Source organism: Panthera tigris, chromosome D1 (assembly GCF_018350195.1).
Source record: "Panthera tigris isolate Pti1 chromosome D1, P.tigris_Pti1_mat1.1, whole genome shotgun sequence".
Lineage (NCBI taxonomy): Eukaryota > Metazoa > Chordata > Mammalia > Carnivora > Felidae > Panthera > Panthera tigris.
The window spans coordinates 112,435,453-112,454,777 of record NC_056669.1 but is presented as its reverse complement, the minus strand read 5'-3'; the positions used below and the strand labels follow the sequence as shown (position 1 = coordinate 112,454,777).

The following is a 19,325-nucleotide window of genomic DNA, read 5'->3' as shown; positions in this document are numbered from 1 at the left end:
GCACCCCCGAGAGTGAAGTCATATAAAAACATAGACTTTAGTTAATAATGACATATACATTTTTTTTTAAGAAACAGTGCTCTTGGGGCGCCTCGGGGACTCCGTCAGTTGGGCGTCCGACTTCGGCTCAGGTCATGATCTCACGGCTCGTGGGTTCGAGCCCCACGTCGGGCTCTGTGCTGACAGCTCGGAGCCTGGAGCCCGCTTCGGATTGTGTCTTCTTCTCTCTCTGCCCCTCCCCCGTTCTTGCTCTGTTTCTGTCTCTCAAAAAATAAATAAATATTAAAAAGTTTAAAAACAAACCAACAAGAAAGAATCCGTGCTCTCAAGCATGGGGGCAAGCGGCCAGGGCTGTGGGGTCGCCAGTGCCGAGCCGCATCCTGGCTGGTGACCCCAGGCCCTTTGCTTCGCTTCTCTGAACCTGCCGTCTTCACCTGTAGCGTGAGTGCTAACACCCCCTTGGCAGGGCTGTTGAGAAAACCAAACCCGTGTCCGCGCGGGGCCTGGCTGAGACCGGGAATCAGGGCAGGGAATGACAGACTCTGCTCCCCTTCTCTGAAGAGGCTTCCTCAGCTCTGAGAATGACCCACGTGTGCACTTACAGGAACCGGAAACCACAGACGCCTCCCCCACCTGTGTTCGCCTTGCCCACCTGCAGTCCCTCCCTGCCAGTCCAGCTCCGCTCTCTCGACCCCACCCTCCCACCCCAGCCCCCGCGGCCCATTATTCCATCACCACTCCAGGCCTCTGGGCCTTTGCCCTGGCTGTTCCCTCTGCCTGGAACTCCTCTCCCAGTTAATCCTCATGGCTCGTGCCCCTCACCTCCGTCAAGCTCGGACATCACTTGCTGGGGGGCCGCAGGGGGGCTTCCTGGCACGGTAAGTGATGAATCACGGAATTCTCCTCCTGAAACCCTGACGCTCTGTGCGTTAACGAACATTTAAACTTTAAAAAGGAAGGAAAAGTGAAGATTCCATTTTACATTGCATAAAAAATAAAATAAAATGCTCCGTTAAAACAAACAACCGAACGGTAGCCCCTTGCCCTCTGCCCTGGCACACGGGCCCAGCCTCACCTGCTGGTGGCCCTAACCGCCTCCACTGTGGCTCACCTACCGCGTCTGAGCACATGGCCTCCCCCTGCAGAGGCAGCTCCCGCCAGCAGGGCCTCTGTCCCTCCCAGTCACTGCCGTGGGGCTGGGGCCCCGAGCGGTGTGTAGCAGGCTGGGGGGGACTTGGGGCGCCTGTCCACCCAGTACCTCTGCCTGGATGGCCGCGGTAGCCCCTCTCCCACCCCCGCTTCCCTCTCCCCCCAGCGGCCTCCGCATGCCTCACAAAACTGCCCCCAGGGGTGGCACAGCTGAGGTTGAGTCACCGACTCTGGATTTCGGCTCAGGTCAGAGTCCGTGTGTGGCTCGCACTGGGCATGACACCTGCTTGAGATTCTCTCTTTGTCCCCTCTGCCCCCCCCCCTCGTTTATTTATTTAATAAAATAATAAAATAAAATAAAATAAAATAAAATAAAATAAAATAATAATAAAATTGCCTTGGGGACGTCTGGGTGGTTCAGTCAGATGAGCGACTGACTGTTGATTTCAGCTCAGGTCGGGATCCCAGGGTCGTGAGATAGAGCCTGAGTCCAGGCGTGGAGGCTGCTTAAGATTCTCTCTCTCTCTCTCTCTCTCTCTCTCTCTCTCTGTCTCTCTCCGTCTCTTTCCCTCCCTCCCTCCCCCTCTGCCCCTCTCCCTGCCTGCCCCATATATATGAAATAAAATGAAATAAAATAATTAATATAATATATTGTCTCAGCTGTTGTCAGCCCAGGGCCCTCCACTGCCCACAGACAAACCTAACCTTTGACCCCAGCCCAGCAGTCCCAGGAAGGCCCCGAAGACCAGAGGAGAAGGACAGGGAGTGGGGAGGCCCGGCAGGCACGCCCCAGAAGGCACTCTTACGCAGAATAACGTCTGACCCATGTGTGGGCCCAACACCCAGCAGCAGGCCAGGCCGGCCCAGGCCAGAGACCCCCACACAGCCTCCAGGCCCCGCTCTCCCGCCTCATCCGGACCCTCCGGCTCAGACACGCTCACCGGGCCTTCTTCACGACCTCTGTGCTCCCCTGGCCTCCAGACCCCGTCCCAGCTGAGCACACGGCGCCCCCCTCCTTCAGCTTCCCTGAGCGTGCGGCTAATGCTCCCTGCCCGCCACCGCCCGGGCCAGTCCCTTCTCAGCCTCGGCCCGGTGGGCCTCCAGCTTAGAGCTCCACATCCCGTCTTCCCGGCCTGGTCGGTAGGAAGCTTCCGTGTGGCTAGAGCCTAGCACGGAGTCTGGCACGCAGCGTTCGCTCAGGCAGGACCAGTGGGAGCCTGCAGGAGACGCGTGGTCCGAGCCCCTACACGCACCGCACGCCGACCGCGTGTGCCAGGCACGGCGCACGGCACGGCCCGGCCCGCTTTGTGCGTGTGAGCCTGAACTCCTCTCCTGCGGTCCTGGGGCCCGGCTCCCCTCCCCACCGTGCGCCTGCCTTCCAAGGCACAGGGCAGTACAACGGAGCAGTCCCAAGTCCCTCGGCCCCGCCGAGGTCAGTGATCCGTCCTCCCGCGGCTTGCCCCGTGCCTCGGTTTCCTCCTTAGACAAACAGACAGTGGGGTGGGGCCACACTGGGAGGGTCTCGCTCCGGAAGAACCGTGCTCAGCCCCTGCCATTAGGGCCCCGAGACCGGATGTCATGAGTGTGGCTGTTAGGATTATTATTGTTGTTATTATTATCATGGATCCCCAGGGGAACTGGGATCAGGCCCTGACTGAGGACAGACCCATCCCACACGTGTGCTGACCCCCGAGCCGCTCCCCGGGTGCTCTGGGCTTGGGCAGGGCCTGGGGGTCCGGAGAGGAAAGGGCCCGTCCTGACAGTAGGGTACACACTCATGCTCCCCGTCAGGAGCACAGATGAGAAAAGAGATCTGGGGCCAACCATCCAATGCTATTGTTTCCCTAAGATCCTCATATGAGGGTCACAGGGCGCCAAAGGCGGGAAACTGAGGCCCACCGAGGGATAGAAGGGCTTGCCTCCGGCCACGTGTGCCCAGGGTCACGCGTGTGGCTCAAAATCCCATGCTTGCTCCCCGTGGAGGACAACCTCCAGGTATCCGTTACCATCTCCCGCGGAGGTGGTGGGGGACCGTCCCCAGAAACAGTATTATTGTTGGTCCTCCCAGCACCCTGCGTTTGAGAAAGCCAGGGAGCGGGAGCGGGGGTCAGGAGGGTCGCACTCCTGGGTAGCAGGCCAGGGCTGCGTGCGGAGCAGGGTGGCAGGTCTCCGAAGCAGTCTGCTTCGGGGCTTCCAGGGGTCCCTCCCCCACCAGATTCGGTCACGGGTAGATCGGTGGGGGGATGCTCTCAGCCAGGTGCGCGACCCAGCAGCCCCCATGTACGCCTCCTCCACCAGGCTGTGGTCACACGGGTGGGTGTGGGGAAGGCCCCCTCGAAGCCAGGCCCCCGCAGGCCTGATTCCCAGGTTGCGATGGGGCCCATGGTGCCATCAGCTGAACGTCGCGGGGGGGGGGGGGGGCCCTGCTTTCACTGCCCGCGCATCTCGGAGTGATCCGTCCAGCCCCATCTCCCTCCTCCAGGCCCGTTTAGGCACTTGGGGGCAGGTTTATTATGAGTCTGGATGCATCTTCCAAATGGAAGGTTGGGCCCAGCCTTTGTCCCTAACCCGTGGGGGACGTCAGTGCTGCACCCGGCCCCAAAACGGTTAACTGAAATGCACCACCGGTTCCGCTTTTCCGGGTCCAGGGCACCAGCACAAATCCTGCTAGCCGTCGGTCTGTGCCGCTTTACGTCACCCTTTCCATTGTAAGCCATAATTTTCAGAGGTTTATAGGTCAGCTATAAAAAAATAAAATAAAATAAACCTCCTCTTTTCGACTAAAAGAGAGTACTTGGAAGCCAGAAGACTGGTGGGTGCACGCGGGTGGATCCGACTTCGAGCTCGACTCCGACTCCACCCCCCCCCACCCCCACCTGGCCCCAGGCGCCTCCCCTTCCCCGGTCCCCCGCCCCCCCCCTCGCAGGCCTTCAGGCCGCCCCTCCCCCACTGCTGGCGCGTACCGGCCAGCAACACGTCAGGGCTCCCCTGGCCCGACCCCGTGGGGGACCCCGGCCCCACCAAGCTGGGGACCCGGGAGCCGTTGGGGCTCCACCCCAAGTGCCGGCGCCGCAGCAGTCAGGAGGGGGGGTCTGGGCCATGGCCCAGCCCCTGCAAGTGCCCACCTGAGCCCCATGGGGGCTCAGCCCAGCGCGGCTGGGGTGCGGGTGGTTTCCTTGGAGCAAGGGACGCGCTGAGCCCGAGAGAGTGTCTCGGCGCACAGCCCCGCGCGCCTCGAGGGGCGGCGGGGGGCGGTGGGGGGGGGGTGTAGCAGAGCGAGGGCGGGGCCGCTCATCCCTAAGTTAGGGGCCTAGAGCAGGTGGTCCTTAGCCAGTCCTGCCAGGAGAAAGTCCCTCTCCCTTTGGAGTGGATGGCCTACAGCGTAGCCTGGCCGCCCCCTCTGTCCAGTGTCCTATCTCCCTAACTTGTGGGGGCGCCAGAGAAGAAAGCTGGGAGGCAGGGTACAAGGACACACGGAGCTGACCTGCAGCGTTTTTCGGCCTCTTTATTTGGAACCCGGCGGACGAGGGGCCGGGGCGGTGGTGCAGACGGCTGAGGAACCATGTTAACAGATTTGTCTTCCAGTTTAAAATAGTCATAATAATAAAAGAGACAGAGAAAGCGCGAAGAGAACTGCTAACTAGCTGGGCTTGTTCGGCAGCTACAGCTTGTGAGCGACCCCTCCCCCCCCAGAGTCCGCTATAAAAATAAATTTACATTTGTCGATAACCAGATGCGGGTGACGTGCCTTTGGCGGAACCAGTAACCGAGCTATCGCGCGGCAAAGCGGCCCGCGCCGCGGCATAAATAGAAAATATAAGTTAGTATAACTTTAAAAACTTTTTGTACAAATATACATGTTTTTTTCTTTTTTCCTTTTTTTTTTCTTTTTTCATTTTTTTTTTTTTTTGCACTGAGTTTCAGCAGAGATTAAACACTTTATATAAATGACTCTTAAAGCTTTACACCTTGGGACCAGTGTACTCCTCGTGCAGAATACATTTAGATATAAAAGACGTTATTAATACATTGCACAGTTTTTTTTTTTTTTAAATTTTAAACATAAAACCGAACGCTGCTCGGTGGCAGCTGCCGGCCGGTTGCTGCTACATGGACGGTCCCAGCCGAGGCCCAGCGCTCCTGTCCTGTCCGCTGCCCAGCGGGCTCCCTCGGGGCTCTTTGGGCGCGAGGCTGCGGGAGAGAGGCTCGGTGAGCGACAGCGCACAGGGTGACCGCCACGACCCCGCGGGGCCAGCCCTCCCCGCCCCGCGCGCCCCTGCCGCGCCCACCTCATCGCAGTCGCTTGCGCGGGGTCTGCTCCGCCGAGCCCACGGCCGGAGCGGCGCCAGGGGCGGCGCATCCCGCGGGGACCTCGTTCGACGCCTTGGCCTCGGGCGCGGGTCTCTTGCGCTTGGCGAAGAAATCTGCGGGCGGCAGGCGCGCGCGCAGCCGGTCAGGGCGGGGTCGGCCGGGGAACCCGAGCGGGGGCCGGGACGGGGAGCGGGCGGGCGGCCGGCCGGCCAGGGTGGGGCGCCGTCCCCGCCCGCGCCGAGGTCCGCGGCGGGTCAGCTTTGTTTACGTCGCCGCGCAATGTGCTGTGTAAGCATTTCTCCTTGTCCCGCGGCCAAGCCCCCCGGGGCCGCCGCCGCGCTTAACCCCCTCCGCGCCGCGATCGCCGCGCCCGCCGCGCCCGGGGAGGGGCTCCGGCGGCCGGAGCGGGGACGGCGCGCCCGGGGGCGGGGGGCGGGGGGAGGCCAGGCGCGCGCTCTCCCTTCCCTCCCGCGCCCGCCGCTCGCGAGCACAACAGCGGGGCGGGCCGGGGTGCGGGCGCAGCCGCGCCCTGCGCGCCGCTGGCCCTTTAATGCCACGGGAGGAGGCGGGGACCGAGTGAGGCCCCCGAGGCCGGGGGAGCCCGGCCGGCCGGACAAAGCAGGGCCGGGCCGGGCCGGGGCGGGGCCGCGCGGGACTCACCGGAGATGAGAGGCCCCGGCAGCTTCTTGATCGCGGCGCCTCCCGCGGCAGCGGTGGTGGCAACAGCCGCGGCGGCGGCGGCGGCGGCGGCGGCATTGGTGGCGGCGGCGGCGGCGGCGCCAGCGGCAGCGGCAGTGCCCGGCGCGGGGCGCCCCGAAATCCCTGAGTGCAGCGGCTCGGCTAGGGGCTCCTGGCTGCGCGGCGGCGGGACCGCCTCCTGCTCATCGCTCTCCTGCGGCGCCGCGGCCGGGGCCGGGGCGGGAGCCACCGCCGGGCCGCCGGACGGCGGCGCCGGCGCCTCCCCGAGGCCGTCGAGGGGCTCATCGGCCGGCGGCGCGGGGGGCGGGCTGTCGCCTGCGCCCTCCGGGCGGGGCCGGGGCGCCAGGAGCAGGCGGCAGCGCCCCACCTGCACCGTCTCGCGGTAGAAGGCGGGCACGGAGTCGCTGTCCACCTCGGTCCACTGCAGGCGCCCGGGGCCCCGCAGCGGCACGTCCTGCTGGAAGTTGTAGTCCCAGCGGCGCTGGTCCTCGGCGCTCAGCTCGGCCAGGCGGATCTGCAGCTCGCGGCTCAGCTCCTCGTGGTCCACCGGCCCGAAGAGGCTGCGGCAGGCGCTAGTGCGCGCGAACAGGGGGAAGGTGCGGCGGGCGACCAGGCGCTCCATTGCCAATGTGCTGCAGAGACACACGTCGAGCCTGGCCCGGGGCTGCGCGGGCCGGGGCCGCGGGAGAGGAGAGGAGAGGAAGAGGAGGAGGAGGAGGAGGAGGAGGAGGAGGAGGAGGAGGAGGAGGAGGAGAGGAGAGGAGGGCGGAGGCCGGGCGCAAGTGAGACCCCGCGCAGTCGGAGTCTGCATTTGCAAAGGGACGCGGCGGGAGGGCGGGCGCGGCGGCTACCTGGCGGTCGGGCCTCGGGCTGCTCCTGCGTGTCGCTTGCGGTGTCGTCCGGCCGGCGGCCGCGCCCCCTCAGTGCCTGTCCTCGCCCGCTCGGCTCGCTCGGGCCTGGCTGGCACCCACCGAGCGCAGAGCACTTGGCCTGTGGAACGCCCAGCCCTCGCGCGCCCCTTTATACGCGAGGGTCCCAACCCCCCCCGCGCGGGGGCCCCGCCGCGATTAGCATAATGTAGTATTTTCAGTTTCAACAACACGGCGGCGATTGGCCCGCGCCGCTCTGCCCCCGCCCCGCTGGCGGGCCCGGCCCCCGCGTGCCGCCCATTGGCCGCGTGCACACACCCACCCGAGGGCGGGGCGGGGCGCGCGGGCCGATTGGCGGGGCGCGGGCCGCGCGCGGCGGCGGGCGGGGGGCGGTGAGAGGGGCGGGGCCCGAGTTAAAGGGCGCTGCGGGCGGTAACGTGACACCGCGGCGCCCCGCCCCCTCGCCCCATCCCCCCCCCCCCCCACCAGCACCACCGCCACCCCCACTCCCGCCCCCCTCCGGCTCCTTTGTCTGCCGGCGGGGGCTGCGAGGCGGCGGCGGCGGCGGCGGCAGCGGCGGCGCGGGCGCCCCCTCGGCCGGCGCGCCCTCCTCGGCGCGGCGGGGCCCGGCGTCCGGCCAGTTCCGACTCGCCCCCCGGGGGCGCCGGCCCAGCCGCCCGCGCTCACCATTGGGCCTCCAGCGCCGGCTGACGGGGCTTGAACCCGCCGAGGGCGTCTCGTCCCTAGCGAGGCGGGGTCTTCGGCTGCCCCCGCGCGGCCTGCTGTGCCCGGGGCTGCGTCCCTGGCAGGGTTCCGCGCACCTGGCGCCCTAACACACCTGCTGGCCCTAGGGCCCTCGGAGCGAGAGGGCAGGCAGCTCCACTCTTTCCCCCGAAGGGGCACCTTGAGAGCCGGCCCTTTAGCCCCTGCCCAGCCCTGCTCAGTGGGTGGGAGACCGGAGCCCCTCCGAGGCTATGCCCACCATGTCATGGACCAGGTGCCCAGCACCTCTCAGGCTTTGGCCAGGCCACCCTGGGCTTGGGCCACACAAGGTCCCGCTGGAGGCCGTTGCTCTGGCTGGGGTCCTGAACGGGGCGCCCGAGCCTCCTCCACTGGGGTGGGCCTGGCCCTGCCTCCCCGGGGCCCTTGACTGTGTACATTGGTTCTCTGGACCAGCTTTATCTCCCCCCCCCCCCCATCACACAGGGAACCCCCAGGTGGGAGGTGGGGCCAACGGTGGGCAGCAGGTGCCCGGGCAGCCCTGCTCTAGCTGGAGTACCTGTCCCACTGTCCCGGAAGGCTAGCACCCCTCACTGTGCCCAGTAAATATTGTTGGCTGCGGAGAAACGACAGCCCTAAGAGTGACTGGGCAGGCGAGCCAGAGGGCCCCTCCTAGAGGCGTCGGGGAGGAGGACTGCCAGGGCCCAAACCCCTTCTCCCCGACCCGCCGTGCCTTGGTAGGGCCCCAGGTTCTCCCAGGTGGCTCTCATCCCAGCTGGGCCAGGCCATGGGAGACCATTACTTTCTGCTGCTTTCCCTTTGGTGCAGCGTGTTTGGGGGCTGGGAGCCCAGGAAATGCCTCCAGACCAGTCCACGAGATAAGAGCAGCCCTGGGCTGGGGGTGGGGAGGGTCAGGCACCTGCAGGAGGAGAGGCCTGAGCTGTCAGCCCCTGTCCCCGGTGAGCCCGGAAGCCCAGCGAGAGAATTAAGGCTGACCCAACCGCGACCAGACTCCCCCCCACCGCCCCGCCGCCACAGGGTCAGGTGGGCTCCAGGACACCCCAGGGATGGGACGCTGTGATAACGTGCCGATGTGTCCCGGAGGAGGTATCCTGGGCCCCGGGGCCGCAGGGAGGCCAAGTTTGAAGTGAGGGCATGAGACGAACAGGAGAGGGCATCGGCGCGGGGTGAGGGACAGGGCGAGGTGCCGGACTCTCGATAGACGGACCAAAGGCGGTGACTCACGATTGGTTTTTATTCTGTTCTGTATACTGTATCCCCAAATTCCCACAGGCGTAGATGCTACAATTTTTTATCTTCAGGAAAATAAAAAAAAAAAGCTGCTGAAGTTTTCTGAAGCTCTGTGGACCGCTTATACGGGGTCATCACCTGGCCTGGGGCTAAAAGGAGGCAGGGCCTTGCCCAGCCCTGGTGCCCTGGTCACACTGGCTTCCCCAGTGCCACGGCGGGTAGTGACCACAAAATGTGGAACCAGGTGGATTCCTCTTGGATTTCCCAAGAGGTCCAGATGCCCTGGCTCCAGCTGTCCTGGAGGGCAGGCTGGGAAGTAGCCCACCCAACCCCCGGATTCAGCCTCCAGGTGGTCTCCCTTCCTCCAGGAAGGAAGGCATCCTGCGCCCAGCCCCGCTCTGGACACTCAGGGGGCCTGAGCTCTCCTCCCTAGCGGGAACTGCCAGGTGCTATGAATAGCTGTCTGCCCTCGGCCCCCTAAGGGCAGGGGACCTAGTAGGTGCTTAGTAAATGAGCAGGAGTAAATGACCCTGTCCTCCCCACGCACTGTCCTGGGCTGGGGTGGGCTTAGAGGGCCGTTCCCACTGCCTTCGGTGCCAGCTGAGTTCAGACAGTTGGGTCCCAGCACCCCACCCCCCTGTCTCCGTGACAAGACTGACAGCATGTGACATCGAGTCCTGCCTCCGAGCACTGGGAGTGGCAGTCCCACACAACTCACATCACGCGGTGCGGCAACAGGGGCCACCCTTCGCTCGCGCCAAGGGCCGTCCTGATGGCTTTATGCATCCCCTTGGTGGGGCCTCACCTGTTGTGGGAGTGGAACTCTAGCGGGAGCACCATGGGGCGGGAGCGGAGTCGGGCTGCCCCTCCTCCAGCTGCCGGCCTTTCTCTTTGCTTTCCCTCTGGGCTTCCCGTCCTTCCTTGTATTCTCCAAAGGCCATGGGGACATCTCCCCTCTTGGCTTTGTTAGGGCAGGGAGGTGACCTCCTCTGAGTATGTGACTCTGAATTTGGTCAAGGATGATACCCATTGGCTCACTGACCTGCCAGTCCCAAGAGCGGGGCTGGGGCCCTTCCCCCGAGCCAGGGACAGACCTGGGGGAGGACAGCTGGGGGCCTGGGAGTCTGAGAGAAGGCCCAGTCCTCCACCCCGAGGGGCCCACAAGCTTGCAAACATCTGCCTGAGTACAATAACCAAGCTCTACTTTTGTAATTAAAAGTGTATCCGAAGGAGAAAAGAAAACAAAAGGAACAATGTTTGTACTCTGGGTGGCTGCAGATAACAGAACCAGACGGGGGGGGGATGCTGGCCCCTGGGGAACAGCAAGGACAGGCTCCCGGGACGCTCCAGCACCCCTAAATCCTGCACACGTGGCAGTGGGGGAGCCCATGTGCAGGGTGAGGGGGTGGTAAGCACCGGGCCCCCCGCTGGCATCTCCGGTGTGCATTTCTGTCCTTCTTACCCGGTCCAGCCCTGTTCGCTTCTTCCTCCTCCAAACGAACAGAGCAAGGACCACGTCCCCAGCCCCTCTGCAGCTGGGGGGGGGGGGGGGGAGGGCACGCCACCAGTTTGGGCCACAGACAGGAGCAGAAATGGCTTACACTGCCTCCAGGCCGAGGCCCGTCCAGACCAACCTAGCTCTTCTGCCCTCTGCCACCCGCCCCCACCACCGCTCTGCCAGCCAGATTGGGGGGCAGAGGAGGGGGGACTGCAGCCCTGAATGACACAGGGAGCAGAGCCACCACCCCCACAGCACCCTCTGCACACCGACCTGACCGAGATAGGAGTGAAAAATAAAGGTTTATCGTGTTTTAAGCTGGTAAGAGCTGGCGGGGGGGGGGGGGGGGGGGGGGGGCGGGGGGTGTCTGTTAGAGCAGCCAGCCCTCCCCAGCTGGACTCACCTGTGTGGCACCGGCCTGTTTGAGGTGTCATTTTTCTGGAAAAGGAGACAGGCCCGGGCAGATTGAAGGACTTACTTGGTCCCACTCTAGTGGTTACGGCAGCTAACCCACTAACCCAAGACCTCATGGGGCTATTTCTCCCCACGGCGCCCTCCCTGGTCGGCCCAGGGAGTGGGCCCCTTTTGCAGCTGAGGAAACTGAGGCTCGGAGGGAGCCACTCTTGTGCGCGGGTGGCAGAGCTGGGCGGGCCTGGGAGCCCCGTCTTTGGCCACATGCTGCCGCCTGCTGGCTGACTCCCTGCCCGCGTCCCCGAGCTCCCTCCTCCTGGGGAGCCATACGGACCTGTTTCTGGAAGCCCAGGAGGGCCCGCCCCCAGTGTGCTCCCCAGGCCCCTGCGAGGGGTGTGTGTGTGAGAAGAAAACTTCTCCCGGACAGACGGCGGCGTGAGGGGCGCAGAGGGATGTTACAAATGATGACAGCACCAGATTCCAGGAGCCTGCCCTGCACCCAGGCTCGGCCCCTGGCCTCCTTTAATCCTTCCAAGAACCTGGACAGGGAGGCATTTTGATGCCTGTTTTTGCAAGGGAGGAACCAGACGCCCAGAGAGGTTAAGCAACCTACTCAGAGCTCTGTGGCCACAGATGCGTGCCTTTCTCCAGCCAGGAGCCCCTCCCGGGACTTCTATGAGGGGCTGGCGAGCACGAAAGCAGGAGAGGAGAGAAAGCAAGAACCCCCTGACTGCCCCCCGCCTCCCGCCCCAGCCTAGAGCCGGAGCTGGGCATCTGGGCTGGGGGAGGCGGGCTGTGGCCCCATCCTGGGGTGACTGAGCCTCCCCCGTGTGCCTCCCACCAGGGAGGTGAGCCAGCTCTTGCCTGGCTCAGACGGGGCCCACCAGGGCAAAGCCCCACGGCCCCGTCCGGCCCCGCCCCCCTGCCCACAGCCCCGGGAAGGGCCAGACCTTTGGCCCCAAGCCACTTCACCCAGCAGTGGCCCTGAACCGGCCTGGCCAGACCCCTCGGGGAGGACGCTGCCCCTCGCAGCCTCACCTTCTCCTCCACAAGATGAGGCCTGGAGGCCCCGAGGAGTATGGAGAGTTACAGATTAACTAGCCAGCCTCCAGCGACAGGCAGCCAGCCCAGCTCGGAGCTGGGGCTGGCGGGGAGGGGGGTTTCCTAGCACACTTGGCCCGGGGCCCAGCGCCGGCACAGCCAGAACCTTCCTCCCCGCACCGACTTCCCGCGCTCTGCCGGCCCCGCCCCCAGCCCCCCCAGGACGGGCTGTTCTCGGGGCGGCTGCCAGGCACGTCCTCCACAGGTGCCGGCCTCCCTCCGGTGACGCGTCCACATGCCGCACAACGCGAATCCAAAGCTCGGATTACAGGGGCTGCCTTGTGCTCCGGCCCCGGGCTGGGCCGGGGGTCCTCGCTCCCCGGGAATTAGCAGGAGGGGCTGGGCGGGCGGTGGGGGGAGGTGTGGAGGAAGCTGGGAGCAGCCCTGGACGTGAGGGCTCCCCTGCCCCATCCCCACGGCCGGCCAGGCGGGCCAGGCACTGCTTCCTCTCCGAGTGCCGAGCAGAAGGCCACCCCAGCCCAGCTGGCCCACTACTGCTCAGGCCTCCGCACTGACCATCCCGGGAGGCCCGGGAACACTGCTTATCCTAGCCCCCCACAGACCTCTGCGGGGCTGGGGAGGGCTCCCAGGGTCGGGGGCGGGCAAGGAGGAGGGTCTGCGGCTGGCCCTGAGCCCCACCAGGCCTCCCGCCTGGAAAGAGCAGGAAAAACGAATCTGGGTGAGCAGATGCCCCGTCCTGGGTCTCGTTCTGCCGAGCCCCCGGCTTTCTGTCCGGTCTTCTTGAGCTAGAGGGGACCCCTAGGAGTCGGAATCTTCTGTCCACAGGGTACACCAGGGCCGCCAGCTCCCACCCTGCTTCCAGCACACCCACGCGGCGCTCAGAGAAGCCCAAAAGCCGCGGAGGAGACGTGAGGCCCCCAGCCCTGCCCCGGCCCCGCAGAGGAGCGGGCCCACCCGGGCCCCGGGGCCACGGAGCACGTACTGGGCGGTGTGCACTGGGCCGGGCAGCGTGTAAGCTCCCTGCGCCCGTGACACCCTGAGCGGGCTCCCAGAGCAAGTCGGGCCCCCCAAGGCCAGGGGAGGGGGAGGCCCTCAGCATCTCATCCGTGCAGTCCTTTACTACATTTCCTACATTTACTACCCCCCCGGCACCCAGCTGGGTCTCAAAGGTGAGCGGTGGGAGGTCAGGACAGAGGCCGGAAGCCCCGCAGGCCGCACGGAGTAGGGGCTCAGCAGAATGGGTGCCTGTCCGCTCCCTCCCTCGAGGGCCCGGACACGGTTTGGAAAGCTGCTGAGGTGCCAGAGGTGACAGCTCCCGAGACCCCGGGCTGCGGGCCGCAGGCCCTGCGGCCCAAAGCTGGGCGCTTGCTGCCCCCTGGTGTCCGCAGATGGCATTGCAGGCAGGAGCCCGCCCCCGGGCCCGCCCACCTGCCCGCGCACTGGCCACTGGGAAGGAGAGCCCAGGTGGACCCCAGCGCAGCCCTGGGGTGGGGGTGGGGGGGGTGGGGGGAGGTGGGGGGGCCGTATTCATCCCTCACCTGGTGGGGAATCTGGGCAAGGGCCTGGCTCCCTGGGCCCACAAGTCTCCTCGAGTCCAAATGGGGGGATCGGCCTAACGTGGCCCGCCAGGGCCGTGCAGGGGGGAAGCCTCGTTTTCAAAAAGTACCCCATCACCCCTAGATGTTTGGGCGGGATGGGGGGGGGGCTGTCACTCACACATCACTGGGAAATAACACATGGCCATCGCCTTTCTCCCTACACATGGGTAGGGGGGCAGGGAGCCAGGGGGCCAAGGAGCAGGGAGAGGAAGGGGAGGGTCAGCCAGGCTAAAGACGCAACGTTGAGAGCTGGCCATTCCCTCTGGTGCCCCTCAGCCCCCTCTCCGTCCTCCCCACCCTCAGCTCCTCCTCTTCCTGTCCCCCCCATCTCCTCCGCCCCCATCGCCCCTTCACCCTCTGCCTCCTCTCCCTCCACTAGTGCTGCTGATCGAAGCCCCGGGCAGTGCAGGGCTCTGTGGCCGGCCCGGGCCCCCACCAGTTAGGCCTGTCCCTGCCTCGGGGCCTGCCGGCTGCCTGTGGACGCTGTCACGAGTCCGTCCACCTCTCACAACACCCACCAAACCAGTAACCCTAAGGGCACCTCTGCGCTGGGAGCTGGGGCCCTGCCAGGGGAGCGGCATCCAAGAAAGCAGGCCTGCAGAGCAAGCGCCCCGCAACGTCTGCTGGCCCCCCAGAGATGAGCCTGCGGCTAAAGGGGACCCTGGGGGCTGCCAGGGAAGGCCTGGGCCTACCTCCAAGCTGCCCCCGCCAAGCCCTGAGCGTCCTCCACTACAGGGGCGGTCCGTGCCAGGATGGCAGGATGTGGGGTACAGCGGGAACCCCCAGCAGACACCCCCCAGGTTTGGGATGAGGAGGGGGATCCTGGCAAGGGTGGGGGTCCCAGGCGGGGACGGGGCCAATCCCAGGCCCTCGCCCGTCACGGCTGGTACCGAGAGTGAGCCCAGAACGAACCAGACTTCCGGAGAGGGCTTCAGGGGCCGGGTGTGCAGGGCCTGGAGTCCAGCCCAGGAGCCGGCGACCTCGAGAAGGCACCGAGGAGCCTTGGAGGCTTCCAGCTTAGGGTCCAGGGTCCTGAGGTTTAATGGAGGACGCAGGTGCCTCAAGCAGAGGCTGGGAGGGGGGCCAAGGAATGGCTGAAGTCAGGCGGCTGGGAAACGATGGTGTCCCAGGCCAGGGCAGGGGCTGGGGACCCTGGAGGGATGAGGCCAGAGGGCGCTGGGACCCTGGGATATGGGGGACATGATGAAGGGGGCAGCAGGCCTTTGCTGGGCAGATGGGGGGCGTGGCCACAGTCCACGGCACACACACACCCCCCCCCCCCCCGGTTCCTGCTGGTGGCCACATGGTGGCTCTTCCCTGTCTGGCCACTCTAGTGCCGGCAGCATGCACGTGGCACAGGGGTTGGGGCAGGGGACAAGGTAGGGGGCACTGCCTGGCTAAGCCACAAAGCTTTGGGCTTTGGAGTCAGGCACGGCAACTGCCTCTTACTGGAGCTGTGTGACCACGGACAAGTCGCTTAACCTCTCTGTGCCTCTGCTTTCTCCCCTGCAAGGCTCCTGAAGAGTCTCGGGGGCCGTGTCCACACGTGCCTGGCGCGGTGGCCAGCACCCTCCCCGTGGCCACTGTCTCCGCACGCCTAGAGGGGTGGCCGAGCACAGCGCAACACCAGCGGCCCCCTCCAGCTGCCACTGTCACGTAAGCTGGACATTTGCTCTGAGTGCAGGGCCGTGGGCTGGTGGGGAGACCCAGACCCCGACGCCCCCATCATGTGCCGTTCCCTAATAAGCCGTAGGGCACGGTGGAACACAGTGTTCACATGCTGGGCAGCTTGGACAGTGCCACCAAGCCCTCCAGAGCCCTGGGGGTCCGTGGGGCACAGGTCCCCGCGACTCTGCCCGGCGCTCAGCGATGTCCTCGGCCAGCCCCGGCTGGACGCTGGTCGGTACGCAGCTGCCGTTGGCACACCCTCTCTGTGCCGGGCAGCCCCGTGCGTTATCTCACCGAATCCGCCCAGACCATTTCACAGATGGGGAAACTCTCTCAAGAGGACGAGCCCCTTGTCAAGAGCTGGTAAGTCCCGGAGATGCCAGCCTGCTGGGGCTGACTGCAGGCCCCCCGGGCTCCATCCATCCTGAGCGACTGGCTGCTGGGTCCTACAGATGGGGCCTCCCTGCTGAGCCCCTCCCCCAGATTCTGACCTGGGGCAAACAGTGGAGCGAGTGGCTGCCTTGGGTTGGACATCAGCCGTGGTAGCCTGGAAGCCCACTGTTGGCCGTGGGTCCTTGAACAGGCCCTCCTCCCCGAACGTCCAGTAGGGATCCAGACCGGGAGTGTTTCCCTGGGGCCTGGGGGGGGGGGCGGGGGGCCTCCCCTCCAGGGGCTTCCAGGCTGGTGGGTGGAGCCAGAAATAGGTGAATAGACCAGGGCGGGGTCCACGGCCTGATGAAACCCGCTCCAGGGAGGATTCTCAGGGTGAGTCCCGTGGGGGGAAGGGGCTGAGACGCTGGGGTCTCGCTCATCTGCAGTTTATCAAATGTGTGCAATGCCCAGCTGTCACTGGAGCTGAGCAGGGGACCAGGGGCCCGGGGGGTGGGAGGCGCCAGGGCCCTAGAGTCCGGCCCAGCCAGGTTCCAGGGCTCCCAGAGCACGGAAGACAGGCTACTGTGTGTGGCCGTCCCCAGCACAGACCAAATACCCAGGCTCCCTAAGCGCCATCCAGGCAGGCGGAAGTGACCGCGGGACAGCCGGGGGGGGACTCTCTAGGGTAGGAGGCTGTGTGGGTTTGTGACTTCTCTTCTGGCTCCCTGGAGGTCCTTCCTGCTTCTTCCTGGATGGCTTCTCCATGAAGTTTCCAGCGGGCAGAGGTTCTGGAAGACACTGGATGGTCAGAACGTGGCATCGTTCCCTCCAGCCGGGGGACGAGGCAGCAGGACAGAGGAGGCCGTGCCGGGGGGACCTAAGAGGCGGGCACACTCCAGGCCCCTCGGGCATGTGCCTGTGGGCGGGGGGGGGGGGGGGGGCGAAGCACCGGGAGCACACGAACAGGAGCGTGTTCCTGCCACGTATTCTGCCTCAGTTTCCCCACCGCAGCCTGGTGAGCAGGTGTGGGGCCCCAGCCCCAGCTGCTCTGAGTCCTGCTCTCCTGGACGGCTCAGAGGCCTGCCTCTCCCTGATTCCAGGCTGCCCTTCTGCCCTCTCACACCCCCTCGGAGGCCCTTGCCAGGCCAGACCACAGCTCCTGGCCACTTCCGCTCCGGCCTCCCCTGGTTGGACACCCCTCCTTCGAAGCTGTTTTTTTGCTGAGCACGGAGGTCAGGGCAAGGCGTCCCTCTGGGGGGCTGGAGGTAGGGCGCCCGTGACCTCGCGTTCCCATCTCCATGCTGCTACCCCTACCCCAGCGCCTTCCCTCCTTCCTCTGGGCCAACTTCCAGCATGAGTCTGTCTGGCCTGCAGGGACCCATAAAGGGAGAGTGGCCAGCCATCCTGGTTTGTCTAGAACTCTCCGGGTTTTTCCCTGGAAAGCCCCATGTCCCAGAAGCGCCTCAGTCCCCGGCAAGCTGGGGCAGCGCGTGCCTCACGCCAAGCCTGAGTTTCCCCAGACAGGGTCCCCTGTTCCTCCTCTGCTCTGGCGGGAGGAAGGGGACATAACCTTCCCAGACTGTATCCCACCCGTCACGGGGGGATCCCAGGTCTCCAGTCTGCGAGCCTCCTGCCATGGGCACCTCCAGCATCCTCCACTGGCTGTCATGAGGGACCCCCGCCGCAGCATGAGGGACCCTGCGTCCCAGCACACAGCCAGGGGCAGAGCAGGGCTCAGTGCATGCAGGGTGTGAGCTCGCCCATCCAGGCCTCTGCCCCCGAGCAAGCTACTCCCTCCTTCCCCCTGACTCTGCGGTCCCTGCATCACTAGAGGCCCGTGGAGAAGCCCCCGGTAGCTGGCAGAACCTCCCCTCTAACCCAAGGCTCAGTCCCCTGAACCCACCCGCAGGGTGAGTCAAAACTGACCTGGCACTCAGCTCAAGAGACCCCGCTTTGGACACGAGCCAGCCCCTCCCAGACCCCAACCCCAGGAGCCTACTCACAGACTCCAGCTCTAGAACATTCCTTGGCACCTGCCAGCCCAGCCCCTCCTATGGCACCTGCAGAGGGACTAGGCCCTCGGAGACCCTTAACCAGGTGGCCTCTGGGATGGAGCTGACAAGCCGCGGCCGGGCCCCCGATGCCCACAGCCGGCCGGGGTGCCCCTTGTAAGGCTATGACTCCAAGAACAAGTCACCAAGTGGGAGTCGGCATCTGACACCCTCTCCCAGCTGGGAGGGGCCCCCCGAGCCCCCAGCACGGACGCCGCTGTGGGGGTCTGGGCGCCCTGCTGGTCGAGGCCCAAAGCTGCCCCTGGGTGGATAGCTCCCCCCACCCCGCCCCTGGTCTTGGTCCTAAACTGGCCAAAACCCTGTGGGCATCCCCGAAGAGGTAACATTTGAGGTGGGCCCTCGGGAAATAGAGTAAGAAACAACCCACGAAGGGGCTCATCCGCCGAGAAGGAAGCCCCCCGTCAAAGCCCCGGCTCGGGCCACAGCCCCAGACCACACTCTCCTGCACCCGCACACTGACCCACGTCTCCGCCCACCCGAGCGCAGAGTTCCAGCACGTTCTCCCTTGAGAAACCCTCTCGGCTCCCGGGGCTCTCACTGCGGGGGCTCCCCCGGCCACGCCCAGTCCATCAGGACCGCCCCCCGGGGGTGAGCAGCTCCCCACCCCCCCACCCCAAGTCCGCGGCCCCCTCACCCTGTGCCTCCCCCGCCCAGCAGCCCTCTGGAGCTCCCCAAGGACCCCCCCCTCTACTGAGAGCTGGCCTCACCCCTGCTCTCCAGAATCTACTCTTGCCCCACACACGCTGACACGGGCTCTCAGTAAACACCCCAAGCCTGGCTCACCCCTCTGCCTCTGTTCAGTCTGGCTGGCCCTGCCCGCCCCTGGCCCATCTTCACTCATCCTTAAGACTCCTTGGAGGCATCACCTCCTCCGAGAAGCCCTCCTCCCTAACCCCAGCCCTGATTCCTCCAGTCCAGTGGGCCTGGATCAGCCTCACCCTGCAGCCTGTTTCTGGGAGAGGCAGGTGGGTGGCTGGGGTGGCCCTGGGGCCGGAGTGTGTCCCGGGGGGGAGTGCAGAGCGTTTGTTGAGTGGCTAAGCGAGGGGGGTTGGCTGCTCTGGAGAAGGACGACCGGGGCCGGGGATTCCAGGGTTACGGGTGCTCCTCTCTCCTCACCCAGCCCAGAGGGCAGTTTTCCCACACTCCGGGACCAGGAAGCGCCCCGCCCACACTGAGCCAGCTCACGACAGATCCTCGGGCAGCCCCCATCCCTTCGGCCCCGACCAGTTCCCAGCCTCCAAACGTCCTGCTAGAAGCAGGAGGAAGGGAGGGGTGAGTAACCAGCCCCTTCCTGCCCACCCCGCGTGCTGCTCGGTCCCCTCAGCCTCCCCGACCTGCCCTGGGGCAGAGTGGGGACTCCCACCCCACCCTCTCCTGCCTCTTTACCCACAATTCCTGCCTAGAGAATCCAGAAGGAGCCAGATGATGTCCCAACCTCCTGGCCAGGTCTCTGGGGAGCAGCCACAGGCCCTGGGGTTTGGGGGGGGGGGAGGTGAACCTCCTGGGGACAGTCCCATCCCCCACCCCCACCCCCATAGAGCACAGAACCACCTGAACTCTAACTCCTCCCAGGGCTGTTGAGTCTAAGACACCATGTCCCCCTACTTCCCAGGCCAGCCTTTCTGTGCAGAAAAGCCCTGCTGGT

General features: G+C 65.5%; 1 protein-coding gene and 1 long non-coding RNA gene across 2 annotated transcripts; both read right to left on the bottom strand.

Moving 5' to 3' along the window:
- Positions 1 to 239: 239 nt before the first annotated feature.
- LOC107180579 lies at positions 240 to 2,396 on the bottom strand. The gene is made up of 3 exons (XR_001511336.2): positions 2,091 to 2,396; positions 823 to 945; positions 240 to 257 (listed from the first exon to the last, which is right to left on the bottom strand). It is a non-coding gene; the product is annotated as an uncharacterized LOC107180579 (long non-coding RNA).
- A 2,233-nt stretch (positions 2,397 to 4,629) lies between these two features.
- Positions 4,630 to 7,094, bottom strand: CDKN1C (cyclin dependent kinase inhibitor 1C). Its single transcript, XM_042958295.1, is given in 5 exon segments — positions 4,630 to 5,243; positions 5,245 to 5,340; positions 5,439 to 5,573; positions 6,527 to 6,791; positions 7,011 to 7,094. Coding segments are annotated over 4 exon segments (531 nt in total). The 5' UTR covers positions 6,782 to 6,791; positions 7,011 to 7,094; the 3' UTR covers positions 4,630 to 5,198.
- Between the last annotated feature and the right edge of the window lie 12,231 nt (positions 7,095 to 19,325).